Source organism: Temnothorax longispinosus, chromosome 4 (genome assembly GCF_030848805.1).
Source record: "Temnothorax longispinosus isolate EJ_2023e chromosome 4, Tlon_JGU_v1, whole genome shotgun sequence".
Classification (NCBI taxonomy): domain Eukaryota; kingdom Metazoa; phylum Arthropoda; class Insecta; order Hymenoptera; family Formicidae; genus Temnothorax; species Temnothorax longispinosus.
This window is the reverse complement of record NC_092361.1, coordinates 6,184,994-6,208,138: the sequence shown is the minus strand read 5'-3', so window position 1 is coordinate 6,208,138 and position 23,145 is coordinate 6,184,994. Positions and strand designations below refer to the sequence as shown.

Here is a 23,145-nt window from a genome sequence, read left to right as displayed (position 1 = left end):
GCCATGCCATGGTCGGCAAATTTGGAGAACCCTCTTGGCGCGTGTGTATCAAGCTCCCTTACCCTCTCTTCGTCTCTCTTCCTTCTTGCAACGCAAGCACGCGTCTCTTTTCGAGAGTCCAAATGAACTCTACTCTATAGCTTCTGAAAATTTATCCTCCGTCTCTTTTCGAAGGACCACCACCCTTCCGCCATCGCCGCCACGTGAATTCCTCTCCCTCTGTTTTACGCGATTTCCCCCTCCGTCGACTGTCTCCAATTTACTCGCGTTTCTCTCCGTTCATCTCTCCTTTCTGCCTCCCCTCTCTCTCTCTCTCTCTTTTGCTCCTACTTGCAACCTTCTCTTCCTTCTGTCCCATTCCTATTCGCGTTCCTCGTTTTTCCTCTTCTTCCGTTTCTAAAATTCTGTCTCATGTCTTCAGCGCCATCGTTTTCGTCTCTTTCTGGTCCGTTCTCGCGTTCACCGACTCGAAATACTTGCTCTCGCTTTCTCACAGTCGGTATATATCCACGTCGCTTTTGCCATGCTGCTTTCTCTCTCTTTCCTGCACATCGTCCATCCCCTTTTAGTCGGACCGCTTGAATACCGCTTCCTTTCCTTCTATCTATGTGACTACTTCTCCTCTCCGTGTGACTTCTCTCTCTCTCTCTCTCTCTCTCTTTCTTCTCTCTTTCGTCTGTGTTTCATACGTCCTTCCCTAACTTGCGTATCCTTTCATCCCTCCATTCGCGCTTTCTGTCCTTTCTTCTCACCTACCACCGACTCCCCCACTAGCTGCGCGCGATTCCACTCCTCTCGCTTCCAGGATCTTCCATCCCTCTTCCATCCGTATCTCGTACCCTGGCTTTCATCCCTTTCGTTCAACCCGACGCGCTCCCCTCCGCTCTTCCAACAGCGCCGCGATCCCGTGTTCTTTACATCTGTCGCGTTCCACCGCGAAAGTCAACCCTGTACCGTCGGAGGGTGCATCTTCTTCGCCCGGCGTGGACTGCTGGGCGCGAAAACCTTGCGACACATTCCTGAATCAAGTAAAATACAGGCGTTCAGACTTTTATGTCCCTCCTAAGAATAATACGCTATTTGCGGACGGACGAAGTACTCCTGATAATTTATATCGAACACACACTATGAAGCAGATACACATTATATGAAGAAGGACACATTCATCATACATTTCAAAACGCTATTATTGCAATATTATAACAACGTTACGATATATAATTTCAAACATTATTATTCGAGGTAATTTTGACGAGGAAATAATATGTAGTAATTACAATTGCAATTGGAACTCGCTAGGAGAAACTTACGTGGCATTACATAGAAATGCCGGCGGTAATATCAGAAAGCGTACTTTCGTGCGGACTTTAGCGAGTTAATTAAAGGTTGCCGCGAGACCGTCGTGCGAAACCAAACGTGGAAATAATATCGTCCAGTTTTTCGCCTAACCGCAAACTGGATTCCCGCATTCCCTTGAAAATCAGCTTGACGATGACGTCCTTCACGGAATCCTCCTCGCGCCTCCACCTTCGCGCGCAAAATCAGAGCGAATCGCGAAATACCGTATCACGTTCTTCAATTAAACCGCGCACTCTGCTATTCAACCACTAATTCTCTTCCTCATTTTTTTTTATTATCTTCACTTCTCTTCATAGAACTTTGTTTAATTATGAATTAATAACAAAATTAATTTATTTTAATTTTATTTTATGAATATATATATATATATAGAAAGCTGCTTTTACATCTCGCGTTTAAAATTAAGTGTGATCAGGCTTCGACGTTTATTTGACGACAATGTCGATGAGAAAAGTCTGAAGTTAAGAGCGCAAAAACCGATGGAGAAAAATGGAGTAAAGGGAATTGAAATGCGCGACGCTATGTTCTTAATCGATCATTAACTCCGTTTTAATCTCGCGAGGAATATTCATCGTGCTTTTTTTTATTCTAAGTGACCTAGCAGTTTTTTTTGTACTGAATGATCTAGTCTAGACGGGATGATCGTCATTTTAGATGAAAATTGACTTTTACGGAATTTATTATATCTTATCTATATCTTTCAGCTCAGATTTCTGCGCGGTTTTTCTCCTCTCCTTTTCTCTTTTTTTCTCCCTTTCCCCTCTCTCTCTCTCTCTCTCTCTCCTCTCTTTTTTATTTTCTTCTTGAGCCAAGCAGCGCTGTGCCGAGATAAACGTTCGCGGATAACGGAATCGAGTTTCCTTATGCTTATTTAACTGCAAAATGGACGGAAGAGATTTTTGTAAGAATTCTTGCAATATGCTTCTTAAACTATTTTACTCAAATAAATATCCAATATGGTTCGATCGATCTTTTTAAGATTGAGATTTGGAGAAATATAAAATGCAGCTTTTCAAAGTTGAAGTTATAGAAAAAAGTTTTTATCCGATATTCATGGAAATTAAATATTTTTTCAAATATTGGAAGCCTTAGATTTCTCTTTTTGAATTTGTTATCATTTAATAGCGCAAAGTGAAATATGAGAAGTCTACTGGCATTTTTTTAATCGACTACCGAAGTCCGTTTTTATAAAATAATTTACAGTATTCTTATTATTAACTACACTTATTATTATTCTACACTTAATTTTTAAGTTGTTTATAAAATTTTTTACTTTTATAACTAGCTTTTAATAATATTTTATGTGTTCTTTTATGTTCTAAAAATATATTCTTCTTTAAAAGTATTTTTGAATATTATGAGACAGATATTAAAACAAAACCTGGATACGGTCCAAATAGTTGATAAACGGTACGGTCACAATTCAAATATAGTTTGAAAGAGGCAACTCGTATAATGTTGCGTTTCGCTACTGCCTACATAAAAAGATAATGGACTATTGTTTAAAGACTAGTATTTACGTACGGTATTACGGATCCGAACTGCAACGATGCCGCGACGTTGTAAAATACCTCGCGTGATACCGTCGTGTCCGTCTTGCTGTTTTATACGCACCCTAGCTTCCAAGGATGCGCGCGCGAACGCGGAGCGCATATAAACGTCGTCGGTTCATTCCATAAATTCACGGAGCGACGAGGATAAGCTCGCGGCACGAGGTGCGCGCCGTTATAGGTCGGTGCGTACTTGGCTATGCTGGTAACGACGAGCCGGATACATAAAATGCGTCCGCGTCTTTTGGATGATCCAAACACAATCCTGTGACGCGGACGCCCTATCGGCCTTCTCTTTCTGATATTGAGCGAGTGTTCGTTAACGTAAGATACACGTGACTGCCTATTCGCAATAATAACTCTCTTACACGCGAGACCGTTATTAGGCTTCGCAAAGGAAAAACGACGAGAATAGCAGTGCATAATTTCGGACGTAAGTCTCGTCGTATCGCGTATAAAGGATTCGCGGTGGGGTATCCACCGCGCTACCAACTGGTACCATCTAAGATCGTACCGAGGCCGACTATAGTCCAGCACCTCCCTTCGTGGTCACGCAAAATGAAAAGCCGCGGCGGTCTAGCCTTATTCAAGGAATATCGATTGACAGAACAAGAAACGTTGCATGCGCGTCCTTGACTCCGAAAACCTTTCCGTTTCAGAGGTCAGGGTCGGCAGGTGGGAGATTAATCGTCCAGGAAATCTTTCGCGCGCGGGGCCGTAAGGACGGGACCTTGGCTGTTCCTCGCCCGAGACACCCGTCCGATCGCCAGATAAGTCACATGAGTTAGCGAACATTGCTATTTTCTTTTCTAAGAGAATCATTAATGCGACTTGATAACGACACGAGGTTACAAAAGAGAGAATTTATTTGAGCTAAAAGGGATCTCGCCGATACTTTGAACAATAATAAAATAAAACGCGAATGAGTATTATGTTTTCACATCATCCTACGTCTTCGCTTCTTCTACAATTTTCCGTATGTTTATTCGTATGTTGAAGACGCTTTTACTTTAAGATGATATTTATTTTAGATCGGTGTGAGAGGTTTGTCGTTTTTCCATCGAGCTTTGTACTAAATAAAATCAGAAAATTAAAGTTCCTTAAAAAAGGGATTAAAAAATTTTTCCTTGGATGAAAAAAAGGTATCCAGAAGCTTGTGGCAGCTATTTTCCTTCGATTTTGTCGAAATTTTGTTTTCACCTTTATTTGACAAATTTTTTGCATTAATATAATATATTACGTTTAATATTACTTCGTTTATTTCGGTAAAATAGTTTGCAATTTCGATCCGATTCTCTAAATCTCGCAGGAAAAACGACATCGCTGCCTTAATATAGCAGCGCTCCCGCCCTGCCGAGATGGGGATGACTTGTCCTATACGATGATCCTACAGAATGACATCGTGTTGGTACAAAAGGCAAACGAGCTTTCGAGGTGGTCTCACGGGCTCGATCGAAATGCAGTTTCGATCTGCGGTAAATTCGCAGTAGATTCGGAACGGATGCGCGCGGATGTACAACATCGGCGGGCGAACTTTTCCCCCGGTGACATTTCGCGCGAAGGCCGCAGGTCGATTACGCGACGATCGTCGCGGTGGGAATTTCTGCGCGAAATTCGAGTTTCGGGAGAACTGCGCGAAAATGAGGCCGACATTGATGTCACGACACACTAAATCACAATAGAACGTTGCGATTCTTTACGCAATTGAGATAGACAATTATTTTCGATCAAGTTGAATTGATAGTTTATCATGTAGCACCAGATACGAGCTCTTAACGGCGTGATTTTCTCCAAACGAGAGGAAGCTCATGACGATACGTAAATATTTACATTCAAAACAACTTTTTGTCAGAACCGTGTTGCCAGACGAAAAAACAATAGGCGAATCGCGCGTCGCGTTCCGTATTCTGCGCGTTCCGCACGGCTTTGACACTTCTGCTTTACAATTGACTTTTTTTTCGCAAAAAGCCATCGGCACGCGTTGCAGGTGTAGGTAGAAATGGACGCTCTCGTCTCTCTCTTTCCTGCCGTTCGCCGGTCACACCCATATAGTGACGTTATTCGAAAGCGTGCTAACGCAACGCTTTCACGGTAACAGGATTCTTCAATAGCAGGATGAACGTACCATAGACATCCGATCATCCGAATCTACCGCGGTTCTTCACTTTCTATGGATGCCATTCGAGCGATGGATTGCGGGATCTCGTTCATGATGTCATCGGAAGCTGCCAATATGAACTATATTCGCCTAACTCGGGGATAATAACAAAAATCGATTAACATTATTAGTACGTGCATTCGGTTTCACTTGGGAATTACTTCTCAAGATTTCGTTAGTATTTGCTCTCTTCGTGATATTCTCATTATCTTCGTTTAAGCCATTTTCTTCTTCTGATGTGTAATTTTACGAAAAATCTCGACTATCGTTTCGTGATTCTTATCCTCGTTATATCGAGCGTTATATATACTTTCGCTGTCGAGATTCTCCTGAGATATCAAATAACAAAAAAAGGAGCTACTCGTCTCGCTTATTATTAAATAAAATGTAATAAAATTATCTGCGAGGAGTATCAAATCAGTTCGTCGCTTCGTTCTGGTCGCCCACCCAACCTACTTCCCGACTGCGTCACGGTCTGCCCGCTTCCTTCAGAAACTTTCTGGCCAGCGGAAAAGGGTTGCGTCTCGTTGGTTGGACTCGCGCGCGCCATTCGTCCCGTGGCCGAAGATCGCTATCCGCTAACCGCCGATAGCATTTACGAGCGATGAAAAGCGAACGAGGGAGAGATGACGGTGGCTCGATGACGGCGCGCGCGGCATTGTTTTTGCTCTCGCCAGGAACTTGCGCGGCCGACAATGGCCGGCGCGTTATAATGTCTCCCTCGACGATCCCGAGCGCTACTACAAACTCTGCAGTCCGGGAAATAGACTGTCTCCCTTTTGTTTAGGAAAGGAATTATTCGCCGAGTAGTCGTACGCGAGCCGCGCGTAGTTTCCTCTTTTCTTCGGTCTCGTCACAATTCAATCTTAAAGGCAGCTCTTCTGCCAGTTTTGCCGTGACGTGTACGTGAGTCGATTTTCCTGACAACTTCTAGACTGATGGTAGATTTGCGTCTGTCTTTCATCTCGCGTTTTGTCTCACTATTTTGACTATTTCCAGCGACTAATGCTTGTGCATTTTCTTTTCTGTACTTACTTTTAATTGCACAAGAGAATAATATTAAGCATAATATGCAATATAAAATATTATTAATTAGTCAGTCAATCGGAATTAGCATTTCGATTGTTTCTGAACGTAAGTTTAAGTTCTGTTCCTCTAAAAATATCTCTTACGGCCGCGATTTAACCTTATTGGAAAAGAATAATTCCAAAATGTATCTAAATCTGATTACTTATCGTGAACTCGCGTGCCGAGGTAACCTTCGCGATATTCTCGAGCTATTAAAGCATCATTTAAGCCGTCGGCATGTGTGTACACGGATGAGAGAGGTCTCACTCCAATTCTCATCGAGGTGGATATTCAACGTCGTTAATCGTTAATATTATTTCCTTGCAATCTCAACGATCCGACTTGACGCGAACGTACGAGAGAATGGAAATATCGATCCCCGCTGTCTCTAACGCTATTACGTGAACGGGGCGCGCCGCATCCGTATTATATCGTGTGCGAACAATTAACAAGAGCATACCTAATTTTATTATTAAAATCTGTTGATAATGGATGGTTCGCAGCGCTTAATAACATGATGCGATAAACGGATAAAAATACTGTGGAAAAATGTGAGTGAAAAAAGACATTCTCGCATAAATCGATGGTATCAGCGCTAAATAGATATAAGGCGGCGATTACGCAAATAACGAAAATAACAATTTAAAATTGAAAATCCAAATCGTATATCCAAGGGCCTTCTTGATCTTCGCTGACCGAGAAGAGTCATGAACTCCGTGAAAACTCGCTTCGATATTTGAGCAAACATTTTTCTCCCCGACTGTCGAAGATTCCAGGTCAGTGAGCCAAGTTGCCTCGAAAATTCGCCCATCCTCAACACACAAGAAGGACTCGTGGACACGATGGATGGAATGATTAAATTTTCCCAAAAGTCACTTTGTCCAGGCCGACTGATCGAGTTGGTCGACAGGTAATAAACGACGTGACGCAAAAATATAAGTTAAGGTCAGCGGTTGAAAGAACGAGAGGAAAGAACTGTATATTATACATTCCACACGAAGGAAAAATACAACACGAAATTTATTTTGTCCTGACCGAAAATATGAAAATCTAGGTCACTGAGCAGTGGGATAGAATTTGAGATCCATTGCCCTATACGGATAACATTACGATTTTTCTTTATTTTTAGAAAGTAAATTAGTATTGAACTCTCTTAACATTCGAATTGTCACATGTAATCTCGGCGATAGCTGCTTACAGAATAAGCACAACGTAAAACGAGAACATCAATATCGCATCAATATCACGAAAAGGATGCAACAATATAATTTGGTTAGACGTTAAGAATATGAAATTATTATAATAGAACAATTATTATTATTACATGGGAAATATACACAGATTAGGATGTATGTTAATCTAGCGAGACAAAAAAATGTATTTTTAAAAATTCTCTTTATTTGTTGTTAGATGTGAGAAAATAAATCCAATTTACTTTGTAGGAAGATATCAAAGGCAAAAAAGACAGTTTTTAAAAGATCTCATCTTATGTAGGAGCATTCCGTATTACATGTATACATATATTCTATATATTTTTATAAATTTTGACTAATTAACGTATTCACGCATAACATTTCCCCGGAAATATGGCACGAACGAAGTTCTCTTCGTTTCGATCGACAGACAAGTCAAGAATTATTAAATTATTTGCAATTTGTATTTGACACTAAATGTAACAGGAACTTTTGCATACTATTTACAGGCAAGAAATTTCTTTAGTAAAGATTTGCCATCGAGATCAATGAAACGAACGTGAAAATAAATTTTACAACGTACATACACACATAATATGTATATATAAAACTAGCTGGTTACCCGGGCTTCGCCCCGGAGGACATGTGTAATAAGACACGTAAATAGTCTCTCTCTCCCTCCCTCTTTCTCAATCCCTCTCTCTCTCTCCCTCCCTCTCTCTCTCTCTCTAAAATGCTATAAATTGAAAAATATTACTTTTTTATCTACTGAAGTTCAATTCCGCCGTATACAGTTCTTTGAGATTCACTCAATTATTTCCTAAAAAATTGGAAAAATTTTGTAACCGATTTCCAAAAAGATACCGGTTCCCAAAAAGATCAGTAACGAAAAACTATACAGCTTATAGCACTCCCTGAGAAATTCTACCCTTGTTTTATATACAATTCTTTAAAATTCGATCGATAATCAATTATTTCCCAAAACATTTCTCAACTTCTGATACCCGTTTTCAAAAAGATCGGTAACAAAAAATTATATACTTTATAGCACTCCCCGGGAAATTTAACCCTTACTTTATGTACAATTCTTTGAGATTTGGTCATTCGAAACCGGTTTCCAAAAAGATTGGTAACAAAAAATAGTAACACTTTATAGCACTCCCCGGGAAATTCTACCCCTACTTCATGTATAATTCTTTGAGATTCAATCAATTATTTCCCGAAAAATTGGAAAAATTAAAAAAACCGGTTTCCAAAAAGATCGGTAACAAAAACTGTACACATCATGGCGCTTCCCCGTAAAATTCTATCCCTACTTCATATAGAATTCTTTAAGATTCGGTCAATAAATTCCCGAAAATTTGAAAAAATTTTGGTACCGGCTTCCAAAGAGATCGGTAACAAAAAATTATACACTTTATAGCACTCTCCGGGAAATTCTACCCCTATTTCATATATGTTTGGTAAAAATTCGGTCCATTGGTTTCCGAGATCATCGAACACAAACAATCAAACCGACAAACTCTGTCTCTTTATAATAATAGTATAGATATAGATAGTACCTATATATAGTATAGATAAATAATTATCTCTTTCATAAAAAATTCTATATACGATCATATTCAATTTAAATATATTGATGGCATCAATAAAAAATATTATAATTGCACTTTTCAAATTTATTTGCACGATTTGTATCTAGTTACTAAAAAAAATAGTTTCTAAAAATTATAAGAATCCAGAATTGTATTTAAGTTTATATGTATATTGGCATAAAGTTTTGATTTTTTCCTCAAACAATATATTTTTATACGCTTTTGCTAACTGCTGGTAAAGAGTAAAATGTTCACGTTGCTCCAAAGTGTATAAGTTGTTATACTTATAATATTTTCCATTGCTACCATCGATATTTTCAAGATTAGGCCAAGGCAAAATACCTCAAAATAGCTGCCCTTAATCGTAATGATAAGCACCTTGATGCCATTAATATTAGTAGAGGCAAGTTGGGTAATTTTTTCACGTCGAATCAATGTAAAACAAATCGAAATCAAGTCCGAGAAAATTAAAAATAAGTCTTTAATCATTCGCGATTCACGCCGATTGCGTTTCTCGTGTCATAAAAATCGGGCATACAGCGCGAACGATTTGTAGCCACGAAGATGATTATCTTCTCTAGCGCGATCCTAGGTCAGTGGTCCCACTCGAAGCATTCGCCCCAAAATTTGTCCATCGTATGATAGAAGTGAGGTAACACGTTTCTGAGATCGAGCGCCTCATCCGTGTACGTCATCTGTTCGAACAGGATGTCTTTATGCTCCAGCGACTTGGCGAGCGCCATCGTGTTCTGGTAGTGCACATTGTCGTCCTCGCTGCCGTGTATCAGCAGAAACTTTTTACCGCGTATTCCCTCCGATCGGCGTGAGATATCCGCGCGTTCGTAACCGATGAGGTTGTCCTCTTTCGTCGGCAGTCCCATGAATCGTTCCGTGTAGATGGAATCTGTAACAAATCGGACGACGATACTGAGGAGACGATGCCGGGGCTCAACACGAATTGGAAGTACGTCAAGATCGTTTGGAATCATCGTAAAATTAATGTTATAAGAAATTAGACTTGCACTTTTTTTCTTTTACTTACCGTAATAGATCCAGGAAGTCACAGGCGCGACAGATATACCGCACTTGAAGACGGAGTTGGCATCTTGCGCAAGCACCATGCCAGTGGTGAAGCCGCCGTGGTTCCAGCCCCATAAGCCAGTCCTGTTTGCGTCGATCCACTTGTACTGCTTCTGCAGAATTCTACGACAAGGGACATTCTCATTTTCAGAATGACGTACGCTGCCGGAAACGAAGCAATTTTCGATTACTTTCGGATTACTCACGAGGTGACAGCGATCGTATCTTCAACCTCTACGGTGCCTAGCTTTCGATATATCTCGAAGAGCATGTTGCTGCCTTTATAGGCCGATCCTCGTGCATCGATCCGTGCATAGACCACGTCTCGGCTGGTCGTAAAATAATGCTCGTATCCGATTTTGTGGTCATCGGTGATCCTGGCTGTGTTCGGAGCGGCGTATCTGCGGATTTTAAGATATTAACCAAATGTTTCAACCGAAACGAAAACACGAATCAAAGAATAGGTTTCAATTTTCATCCCCTTAACATTACTCGGTATTCGATTTTATCCAGAGCTCCGAGCTACAAATGGATAGTATGAATGTCTAAGTAGGTGGAGCGCTCGATACTTTGCGAAAGCCCCGGCATGAATCGGCTAAGTAAACAGACCCGATCAGCGGTCCAATTTTAAATGGAGATTGTAATTCTTTTGCGTGCCGATTAATCATAACGTACGCCGATTCTAACTGTGCCGTAGCCACTATTAATGATATAACCGTATATATAACGTACTAGCACATTATCAAAATAATATAAATAAAATATTAATTTCTCTTTGAAATTATGCAGTTAGATTTGCAATTTATAAAGCATTAGGCAACTGTGGCTTTAATTCTACTCAAACCTTTATGTTTTACAAAACGAAAACGTTCTGTTAAATAAAATGTTTTTTTTTTAACGCTGTTGTTTTACTACGTAACATTAAAATTTTTAGAAATCTACACGTGATAACGTCATAAAGTCATAAATGTCATAAGATACTCGTAGATATGTATTTGTCTTCAAATCAAGCGTAATATAAATATGCAATACGGAAATATATATCCTCACAATAAAATTGATTTTATTGTCTAATATACATATGTCGCTAAATTTTATTTACTATAAATTTCGTTTTTTATATTCTTATCTTTATGATCAAAAAGTTTTGTTGCTGAACGCAAAACCTTTTTTAGTCAATTATCACGTGGAGAAATGTTGACTGATATTTTTATGTCGTATTAGCAAATTTCGTTACTTATTATTCTATCAGAGGAGCTTCGATACTCACACGAATACCAGCAAGGGATACGATTTGTTTTCGTCGAAATCCGGCGGCAGGAGCAATCTGACTCTGCAGTCATAACCGTTCACGGTAATGTTGAAATCTTTTTGTTTCGGCATCAGTTTTCGCGACAAAAGTTTCCTTGACAGGTCGTTATTGATCCAAGTCGAGACTGGCTGATGATTCTCGTCGTAAATCGTCACCGTAGTCGGATCAGGCCCGGCACAGGTGAGAGCGTAAAACGATCTCTGGCTCGAGAAAGACGCGGTCGCGTAAGTGCATTTGTTTCCTGTAACATTTAAATTCGTCGGAATGTTTCCACGGAGAAAACCCATTTTCTTATTCTACATAATAAGATGCTCATTCCCGCCGCTTCAATTTTGTCCGATGTTGCCCCCGTTGTTCTGCAGTTATTTCCGCTTTCATTTTTGGATATACATTTTTGAATATATAGGTATATACACCTATGTAATATCGAAACCTGTATAAAATTCTGCTCGCCAATGCGGCGTACATTGCTAACTCCTCGTCGAAGGAAACAGGAGGCATAAATTTTGACACTTTCTACTTTTCGCCGAACAAAATAAATTCCAGCAAACATCATATTTTAACGGATATAGGGTATACCTGGGATCGACCGATGTACAGAGACCTCTCATAGACGTTGATTTTTCTCGTGGGCGCAAATAGCCCGGCGAATTAATCTTCTTTACGCGATAGCGCTCCGTCTGGTGAACGCAGCTGCCGCCGATAGCCGGAAAAACTTGCGCGAAAAATAATATTTCAGTCTCACCTCGTTTACGGGACGAGACGTCTCGCATGCAGGAATTAAGATTCCGAATTTTTCGGAATTTCCTCGCGTAGCGATGGGAGGAGATAAGTTCGCGCAAAGATAAGCTCACGCCCGGGTCTATGCGGGAGGAGAATTCAGAAATTTTTACTTGAATTCGGGCAACTTTCGGCGCACTGCAGAAATATGCGAGGAAAAATTATAGCGATTTTCTACGGGAGCGAGGTTCCCGTAGATTACATCATATAGTCGCTCGCGTAGATCTTTCCCGCGCGAGTCTATCAACCCTCTCCCTTTCGCATATACATTGCACATACGCGCGCGCGCGCGCGCGTGCTAAATATTCATGATCATGAACTTGTGACTTGCGGCTTTTGTCAGATAAGATTACTCCCAATGGACTTATCGTTTTAATTGCAACGTGTACCTATCATCTCGAACAAGTTACAAATACCGTTGACGATGAGTCCAGAAATTTCTTCGCCACTTACGGGATTCTCCCGAGTTTCCGGTCTCATTAGATGGTCGGACGCCCCCTGCCGGAGACCTGCCGTTTTGGTCTTTTGTCCGGTTTACGTTTTTCTGTCGCCTCTGCAAGAGGATTATTGTGGTACGTGATGTATGCCTCGTTAGTTTCCCGCGTATCGCAACTGTTGTTCAGCGTGCTATGTTTAGGGGAGAGGGGTTTTAGTGGGTGCAAGCCCCACATAACCCGGTGGCCGGGGCCGGTATGCGCGAGGCATTTCCCCTTTTTCCACGGAAACAAAAAAAAAAGATGGTCGGACGCGAATCTAAGTAAAACGAACGATCGGACATTAAGAGTTATGAAGTTTTCATGCTTTTTGCGTAAAATATTCCCCCCATGAGAGACGCCGTAGTTTAAATAGAATATTCCGACGACGCTGAACGTTCTCGTGAGATAGGGCCTTCACGTTCGTGCACGTTGCAAGCTCATCATCTAAATTGATGAAAAACGCCGCTCTTCTCTTTTTTCCTTTTTCTGTCTCTCTCTCTCTCTCTCTCTCTCTCTCTCTCTCTCTCTCTCTCTCTCTCTCTCTCTCTCTCTCTCTCTCTCTCTCTCTCTCTCTCTCTCACACACACTCATTCATTCACTTGCTCTCTTCTCTTGCTCATATTCATGATTTCGAGGACTCACCTTCCGGCGTTAGCAGCTCGCAGGATATGCAAGTCGGTTTCTGGCTCCCATCCAGAGGCACCGAATACAAATTCCTCTGGGTCGGTTCACCCGGCGCCGTGGCGAGGTAGTAAACTCTGCCTCTGGGCGAATCGACTGCCAGGATCGTGTGAACCTCGGAGGGCCCGGGTGTCAGATCTACCGGTTTAATAAACTGATCGTCCTTGTATTCGTACCTAACGAGACAACAGTAAAATTACGAAAAAAGAAAAAAGCAAATTTTTAAAAATTTTTTACGTTTCGAGATCACTATGTCAAACTCTTTTCTTTCTGAGCTATACGAGTTTAGAGAAGCCTAATTTGTAATTTATTCAGAACCAAGAAACAAAAAATTTCAGATTATTCTGAAAGAATCTTAATTTTTTTTTGTGAATTTATAAATATATTTTTGTTTATAAATTGCCTAATATCTCACCTGTCTACATGACGGAATCTGCCGGCACTGGTGCCAGAATCCTCTCGCCGTAAATACAAAGCATAATCGCCGGTTTTTATAGGGATATTCGGTTGAAGCCAGCCCTCGGTCTCCTCGTCGAACAAAACCGATTTGATATCCCCTTGTGTGTTGTACATCGTCAGCTGGGATTGGTTCTGTACACGGTTCGTCCATGTCGTGATCACGTGTGTTTGGTTCCACCAGTTCACGTTATATAGAAGGTTGTCACTACGAATGTGAATGCCAAGTAGCAATATGTTAAACATGATCGTAAAATCGTCTGAAGACCGTTACGGAGATACTTGTTGTTAATAGGAAAACTTGCCTCGTAACCACATCAACGGGCGCTTCCAAGGTGACTGCTTCTGACGATGGATCTGTCAAATCGATCACCGATAGAGTTACTGTCGGGTTCGGTGTACCTACCTGTGAAAATATGTGTATGATATTTTTTCACTGATACAAATGATCTTGCAAGTTACATGACATTATAAAACACTTCAGAGTATAATATCTTTAATATTGGAGCATACAATCGAGAAAAAAGAAGAAAAGAGTGATGCTTCTATACGAAAAAGCTGAATAAAAGATATAGGATAATCCCTCTTAAAAGACTTCGTTTCTTTGAAAATTTAAAATCGAATAGTTAATAATATTTCTTACCTTTATTGATAATATTAACTTTATTTAAATCTCAATGAGAGCAGGATTAAAAGATTTAATATTCTGTTCCAGAAAATAATAAAAAATAATGTAAGTTTCTGAAGAAGTTTGTAAAATATAAAAAAATTGTTTTTATTTTCTTAAATAAAATGTATTTTTACAAATATCACCGATAACTGTAACTTGAGAGAAAAAAGATCATAGCTTAAGTTCTGAAATTTTTGTGTGTGAGAGGAGATTTTTACGTTTTTAGAAGATCTGAAGCGAAATTGAAAAAGAATTTTTCAACTCCGTACATGATCTCGAAGTTGCAGCTTTTTTTATCAGTTTTTCACAGCCGACTTTCAAATGGTACCACATGGTGCAGAAGCATCACCGAGGAAAAAGCTTGAAGGGATTTGAAAGCTAAGATTTCGGGGCTTTAAAATATCGTTTTTTAGAACATCCCTTTACCACCATTTCTCGCATAAATACATAAATTTGTACTTTATTTTTGTCACTAATTTAAAGTGAAGCGTAAATGGAATAATGAAATATATTCGATATAATATAACTGAAATAGTTATAATTTGATTAATCCGAGTGATTAACAGATAGTAGTTAACAAAGAGAGATGTGCTTGTTGCTCTTGATAAATGAGGGTCTGATATAGGGTGAGAAATGGTTCGCGGGCTTTTTTCACGGAAGATTGCGCTTCTGCCAGTGCACTTTGACAATTGGATTATCCGTACGTGCCGACACACGCACGTGGAAAATGGATCTATGGTAGAGTAAGCTCGAGTTAAATGGAAGAACGACGGTCCTTCTAACTCGTTACGACAATAACCGATTTTGCCGAGTGGAGATGATTAGTCGAGTTCTCAATGGTGACTTATCAATATTATCGTGTCGGGATAATGCAAATATTTTTAGTAACGATATCGCTGAATTATTGATAAGATAGTAATAATTTGCAATGTACAATCAATAGCTGACAGTTTTGTTGCATAAGCAGAGAAGAGAGACATTTAAAAGATACTATCGATTTTAGAAATGTTGAAAAAATTTTCGAAATATCTATTTAAAAATATCACAAAATAAGTATTCTCAGTCTTCACAAATTTATAGATTTAGAGACGTTTTTTGAAGTAGGTTCTCACCTTGGGGTACTTTATCTTCACTTCCGTAGGATATTGGTCTTCAAGAGAACCAGGGATGCCATAATGAAAAATGGTCATGTCCTTCACTTGAGTATCGTTGTAGGTTGCAAAGGCCAAATATCGTCCATCCGGTGAATACCACAGCGCGGTCGGGGTCGGAGACCCAGGTACTTCCTCTATACTCTCTAAATCTGAATCAGTGAATAGTCACTGATATCAGTGACTATTCATTGATTCAGCAGTACTATTCACTGATTCAGATTTAGAGAGTAATCAACATTCGCGATTATGCCTGTTATTTGCAATTATCCGACACAGATAGACGTGATGCTTACACTTCGCGATGTAATTCTTCTTCTCGGATCGGATATATATTTTTTAAATTATATATAAATATATTTTTTTTTTTTAAACATAATATAAAACGTTTTATAATATATTCATGTATCATAAAATACTTTTGATAAATATTAAAATTATTTTATGTAGATATTTGTTTGCGTCACAGAAGACAGGTTTACCTTCATATACCCAGTCCGGAATTCCATTGTAAACGATTCCGGGTTCGCCACTAGTCGTCAACCTTCGTACTACATTCTGGCTGCGATTGAAAGTCATATGATAAATATCGTTATCGAGAACGTAAACCAAGTCACTGCCGATCGGCGACCATAATGCCAGCGAGATAAAAGCTCCATTCGCAATCTCTTCAAATGTGCTGTAAACATATAGGAAAATTTTTGTTACAAGTATTTTCTTACGATGGAAGAAGAAAGCTCGTTTAAAAATATTTACGCAGTTGTAAACGCACAAATTTTTATATCAGTTGTGACTGAGATAACGATGGAGATGGAGATACCTAACAACGATTGAAACAACGATTAGAAAATTGGATAGATTCAGTGAAATTGGATTGAAAAAGACATGAAGAATGTTGTGTTATGCATTTTGAGACACCTGTACATATGGCAAAAGAAATGCTCATTGAAATAATAAACAAACTGAGATTTCTAAAAAAAAAAGCAGTCAGACAGAAAGTCAAATTTTACTTATGCTTATTAGAAAGTAGATATACGATTAAATAACTTTATCTGTACGATGTCTTTAAAATTTATTTATATCACAAAGTGATGACCCAGTCGCGTTAATTTATTGCTTCATTTAGAAATGTAAAAGATAGAAATTCGCTGCGTAGACCATGCTTGGTTTCGCAACCAAGCTTATCGGGGAATAGTTAATATTATCGGCGGCAATATGAGCGACAATATATGCGCGCTATAAAAATATAAACGAATAAATTTACCCGTTCTGCACGTCGTACACCACGTAATTTTTGACGATCGATTGTCTGTATACCTGCGAAAATCATTTATTTGAGTTCTCATCGTACTTCAACGAACGGAAAACTAGTAAACAATTGATCACTCACAAGTTTAGTATTGTAATCAAAGAGAATGTACTGCTTGTCGGCCGAAATAGCTGACGTGCCGAATTTGTATGGCAGCTGAAACAAGTTCAACATTGAATTTTAAGAAAAATATTTGTTATTTAATTTAAACATCTTGGTTTGTAGCAATTTATCTTGCGAGAAAGAAACGTCGGAGCAAATAATTATCTTAGAACAAATTGCTCAGAACGACTCGTTCAAAGTATCGGCAAAGTGAAATATTTTTTTATAGATAACAATGGCAACTCGTAAAAGAATACTTCATATAATTTTTATCGCAAATATCGCGAGAATGTTTATAATATTTCGGAACATCTCTGTGATAACGAAATGTCAATTGCAGATTGAAGTTTCAGTAGCACGACTAAATATTTACGACTAAATATCTTCGACAAAATAACTCGGGAAAAATATCTTATGTCGAAATATTTCTCCGACACAATATTTTCGACAAAATATCTCATTGCTTTTATTTATGTTGTAATAAACGCCAATTTTGCAATAAACGCCACACTATGTGTCTAGTTTAATAATAGTGGAGCCCCCCGCAGGGGGGCGGAACTTACTGCCTCCACGCATACACTTTCCACGCGAAACGAAGTGCCACATGAGTTTACAACTTTCCACGCGTGGAAAGTCCACGCATGTACTTTGAAGGTACACTATGTGTCTAGTTTAATAATAGTGGAGCCCCACAAGCCAGTTATCCCTGTGGTAACTTTTCTGACACCTCTTGCTGAAAACTCTTCAAGCCAAAAGGATCGATAGGCCGTGCTTTCGCAGTCTCTATGCGTACTGAACATCGAGATCAAGCCAGTTTTTGCTTTTTTACTCTACGCGAGGTTTCTGTCCTCGCTGAGCTGGCCTTAGACCAGGGGGGCGGAACCTACTGCCTCCACGCATACATTGTCCACGCGAAACGAAGTGCCACATGGGTTTACAACTTTCCACGCGTGGAAAGTCCACGCATGTACTTTGAAGGCACACTACGTGTTTAGTTTAATAATAGTGGTATAATAACAGTAAAAACAACTTTCCAAGTGGATTTGCAACAAACGCCTTATGTTCAGCTATATTGTTGATATTTGTGAAATTATCTGTCGGCGAGATATTTAGTCGCGAGATACTTTGTCGGTGAGATATTTTGACCAAGATATTTTGTCGAAGATATTTAGTCGGAGATCAATTGTTACGCAGCCTGAAGTTTCAAAGGTTAAATTATACAGTAGATCATAAAATGTCCTTACTGGTAAATCCATTCCATCAAAAAACAGTTTAGTCTTCCCTGTTTTTACATCGGTAATTCTAATATCGCCTAAAATTATGTTCCCAAAAATAAATTCGTTATCAGAAATCCATGTGCCGTTGAAGCCGAAGGAAGGGGAGAGGTAAATATATATCTCTTCCAATGAGAACGGTTTCCTAACTTGAACGTCATACTTGTTACGAACATCGGTGTCATCAACACGTGAAGCTACACAAATAAATTTAACAAATTTAAAATATAAACAACATTTGGATCAATATTTATTGAGCCCGCCGGTATCTACATTTCCATAAGTAACGATTAAACTGCGTATTTGCCGAATATTAATTACGTTAATAATTACGCAAGATATTAAATCAATTTACCTACCTGTTCGTGATTGGCTAATGACGATCACGAAAGCGAATAGTATTAAGAGTTGAAGAGGCTGAAAGAATTTCGGATTGCCATGAAAATTTGTCTTGAATTTTTTCCTTTATTACGATCACACGTACAATACGTACATAAATTCCACGAAACAGACTACACGGACAGAATGTATCGCGCAAAAAATGTTAAAAATAAAGTTATTATTATTGCCCAAACTTCTAACTACGTTCGTAACTTAGCGAATTCTCGACTTCGGTTTGTGATAACCGCGAAAAGCTTCGGTCCGTTCCGTGGATCGTTAGCATTTCTTCCAACCAATGAACAGTATTTTTACGAGGAAAAAGATCACTTTTCTATTCCTTCGCCCTCTAAAATTGTAACTTTAATCGCGAATAAAAAAACGAGGAGTTATCTTATTAACGATGAAACGGAGTCGACCTGGAAAATCCAAACTTTTTCTCTGTTGGATCGAATCGCCGATATTTCTATTTAATTGCATTTTTCTATTTGTTCTACGATTATATCGATTATAATCTTTGTAATCTTTATAATCTTATCATTAATACAAATAAGAAAAAAAATTAAGATTAATCGAGATTAGAGTCAGTCAATGTTGACGCAATAGATCCGCAGTGAATCGAAATTGGTGACAACCCCGATATATATCGCAGGAATCGAACCTAAAAATAACTTACTGCTACGAGTTTAATACCTCGAGCGCATCGCCGTGTATATTCTACGACGAAGAAAAGGGGCGCGAGAGAGTTCAGATAGAAGGCGATAAATCGAGACAGTTCGGACCCTCGAAACTTTCCCATCGGTGGGCGCGCGTGTCTGACGAAAAGTGCTCTCACGGACTTATCGATTCGATATGTCGGGACATTGTGCCTGTCCCATGAGCAAAATCGAAACAGAAGTAAGTCGGATAAAAGCCCTTCCACAATAATGGTAGATCGCGAGTTCTGATAGGTCGATACTTATTTTCGCGACTGTTCCTTTTAAATGTATCGCGACGGGGAAATGGATCGGGGGACAAGTGGTGCAAAAAGTAGGGTATTGGAAACATATCTCTCTTGTCTCTTTACTTCTTAGAAATGCCCGCTTTAGAGCGATAGTAAGAATTCACAGAAATACGACTCAAGGGTAAGTAAACAACTCTTTTCTTTACATTTTGATCGAAGACGCTCGAGGGAATTATCGGGAATTAACGACAGATTTGTGGGGGAAAAATCGGTTTCTCCGTCCGGCGATTGTCGCAGAATGAATGAGGGGAAAAAAGGAGAGAGAACGGGTGTGTGAAGTTGGCACCCCTACTTTAAAATTTGATAGTTCTGATTAGAGTTCCAGCTTCTTTTCGAAGAGTGTAGGAGTACTTATATTTTTTTAAAAAGAGTTCCGGCGATTAACACTACGAAAAAGGCAATTAAAAAATGGGGTGCTAACTTTACACTCAACTTTAAGACCGAATAGTTCTGAATAGCTCATTTGAAGCATTTTGACGAGTACTATAGTTCCTGATAAAAAAAATTTTTTTTTGAATTTTTTTAATAACAAAAAAAATTCCAAAAGTTTAATTTCAAGCCAGAATAGTTCTAAGTAGCTCATTTGATTCCTTTCGAAAAGTTCTAGTTTCTGATAAATAAAAAATTGCAAAACCTTAGAATTGTTTTAAAAAATCATCATCCAAAGTTACGCAAATGACGTTCACGGAAGACCTTCGAAGCCGAATATCTTCTTAACTAATGACCGGATCGCTTTCGACCATAATAATTTCTTTCAGAACTCTTAGAGCTCTATCCAAGCATCAGAACGCCTGGAACTCTTAAAAAAAATTTCTATGCGGACTTGGTTGAATTTTACTCGTTGCATCTTCGAAGTCGAATATTTTTTTAACTAGTAGCCCGATCGCTTTCGACCATAATAATTTCTTTCAGAACTCCTAGAGCTCTATCCCAAAACTTCCATCAGAACGCCTGGAACTCTTAAAAAAAATTTCTATGCGGACTTGGTTGAATTTCACTCGTTGCATCTTCGAAGTCGAATATCTTTTTAACTAGTGGCCTGATCGCTTTCGACCATAATAATTTCTTTCAGAACTCTTAGAGCTCTATCCAAAACTCCCATCAGAACGCCTGAAACTCTTAAAAAAAATTTTTATGCGGACTTGGTTGAATTTCACTCGTTGCATCTTCGAAGTCGAATATCTTTTTAACTGGTGGCCCGATCGCTTTCGACCATAATAATTTTTTTCAGAACTCTTAGAGCTCTATCCAAAACTCCCATCAGAACGCCTGGAACTCTTAAAAAAAATTTCTATGCGGACTTGGTTGAATTTTACTCGTTGCATCTTCGAAGTCGAATATTTTTTTAACTAGTAGCCCGATCGCTTTCGACCATAATAATTTCTTTCAGAACTCCTAGAGCTCTATCCGGAACTCTTTAGAAATTGCTTCAGGATGCTTTGAACTACACAAAAAATATTTTATGTAAGTCAGAACTCCGAGATTTCGTACAGCGTCTCACCCTATTCTCTCCAAGTATTTGATTTTCGGGCGTTATTAATTTATTTAAAAATTATACAACATTGCTAGTGCCGGGAACTCTTTAGAAAATGCTTCTATATGCTCAGAACTACTCGAAAAACATTTTACATAAACCGGAACTCCGAAATTTTGCACAGCATCTCATCTTCTTCCGTCATGACTACTTTTTGGTTAATATTAATTTTTTAAAATATAACACAAAGATTCTAACGCTCGGAACTCTTTAGAAAATGCTTCAATATGCTCAGAACTACTCGAAAAATATTTTACATAAATTGGAACACCGAGATTTCAAGTGGCATCTCAACTCGGTATACTCGTTACATTGTAAATTTTTTTTAATACCTTATAATTAATTTTTTTTGTTTTTATATGATAGAACTCTTTATAGAACTGTTTATAGAACTATAGATCTCGCAAAATCTGATAAGATACTGTAGTGGAACTTGTGTAGAACAAAGTGAGACGCTGCGTGAACCTATATAGCGTCTCAGTTTGTACTGACGCGTTTTTTGGCTTTAATGGCCAGAACTATTTGTTTAAACTATCAGGAACTCTAGAACTATTGAAAAGAAAGCCAGAACTCTCAATTATGAGTTTCTGCAAAATGAGACGCTAGCTTTACACACACTGAAATTCGATTTATAAGTCCGCATAGAAATTTTTTTTAAGAGTTCCAGGCGTTCTGATGGGAGTTTTGGATAGAGCTCTAAGAGTTCTGAAAGAAATTATTATGGTCGAAAGCGATCGGGCCACCAGTTAAAAAGATATTCAACTTCGAAGATGCAACGAGTGAAATTCAACCAAGCCCGCATAGAAATTTTTTTTAAGAGTTCCATGCGTTCTGATGAGAGTTTTGGATAGAGCTCTAAGAGTTCTGAAAGAAATTATTATGGTCAAAAGCGATCGGGCCACTAGTTAAAAAGATATTCGACTTCGAAGATGCAACGAGTGAAATTCAACCAAGTCCGCATAGAAATTTTTTTCAAGAGTTCCAGGCGTTCTGATGGGAGTTTTGGATAGAGCTCTAAGAATTCTGAAAGAAATTATTATGGTCGAAAGCGAGTCGGTCATTAGTTAAAAAGATATTCGGCTTCGAAGATCTTCCGTGAACGTCATTTGCGTAACTTTTGATGATGATTTTTTAATACAATTCTAAGGTTTTGCAATTTTTTATTTATCAGAACTCTAGAATTTTTCGAAAGGAATCAAATGAGCTACTCAGAACTATTCTGGTCTGAAATTAAACTTTTGGAATTTTTTTTGTTATTAAAAAAATTCAAAAATAAACTTTTTTTATCAGGAACTATAGTACTCGTCAAAATGCTTCAAATGAGCTATTCAGAACTATTCGGTCTTAAAGTTGAGTATGAAGTTAGCACCCCATTTTTTAATTGCCTTTTTCGTAGTGTTAATCGCCGGAACTCTTTTTAAAAAAATATAAGTACTCTTATACTCTTCGAAAAGAAGCTGGAACTCTAATCAGAACGATCAAATTTTAAAGTAGGGGTGCCAACTTCACACACCCAGAGAGAACGGCGGATTCGCCACATCGCCGGACAACGTACCGTGTGTCTCGCCATGATAAATCGGCCGATCTACGACTTTACGAGTCGCAAACTCCAGATGGTAACGATCGATGAAACCGCTGTTGGCTCGGCGCGGTGGCCGATCTCGCGAGTGCGCCCGACGAAGACTAATATATCGCGTAATTTCTCAGCGTGTTCGCGGCAGCAGCGACACGTGCTCCCACCTCTTTCGACAAATCAGGGACATACCCACGCGTGAGCATGCATGGCATCTTCCGTCGTGTTTGTGTTTCTGCCTTGGACTAATTGTACTATAATATTTGTCGATATTGGTAAGGTGATCTTTTCATACAACGTCAGATTTATATGAAGAAATGACTCTCTTTCATGCTCCTAGATAAAGATACGGGGAAATCCGTAAATATATCATTGAATAGGTTTAACATTATCATCTCTCAAATTTGCAATATTGCGTTAAGGAAAAAAATTGAAAGAAAACT

At 38.9% G+C, this 23,145-nt stretch overlaps 1 protein-coding gene and 1 long non-coding RNA gene across 2 annotated transcripts in view; one reads left to right on the top strand and one right to left on the bottom strand.

Moving 5' to 3' along the window:
• Positions 1 to 23,145, top strand: part of LOC139812336 (uncharacterized) — a 142,835-nt gene that overhangs the window by 104,251 nt on the left and 15,439 nt on the right. The gene's annotated exons all lie outside the window — the stretch shown is intronic.
• Positions 7,512 to 22,808, bottom strand: LOC139811654 (venom dipeptidyl peptidase 4-like). The gene is made up of 14 exons (XM_071775979.1): positions 22,685 to 22,808; positions 18,574 to 18,631; positions 18,185 to 18,411; positions 16,920 to 16,994; positions 16,794 to 16,846; positions 16,012 to 16,208; positions 15,491 to 15,681; positions 14,014 to 14,114; positions 13,668 to 13,916; positions 13,214 to 13,428; positions 11,274 to 11,556; positions 10,210 to 10,404; positions 9,966 to 10,126; positions 7,512 to 9,827 (listed from the first exon to the last, which is right to left on the bottom strand). Exons 1-14 carry the CDS (start codon positions 22,697 to 22,699, stop codon positions 9,517 to 9,519), a joined length of 2,331 nt encoding a protein of 776 aa, XP_071632080.1. The 5' UTR covers positions 22,700 to 22,808; the 3' UTR covers positions 7,512 to 9,516.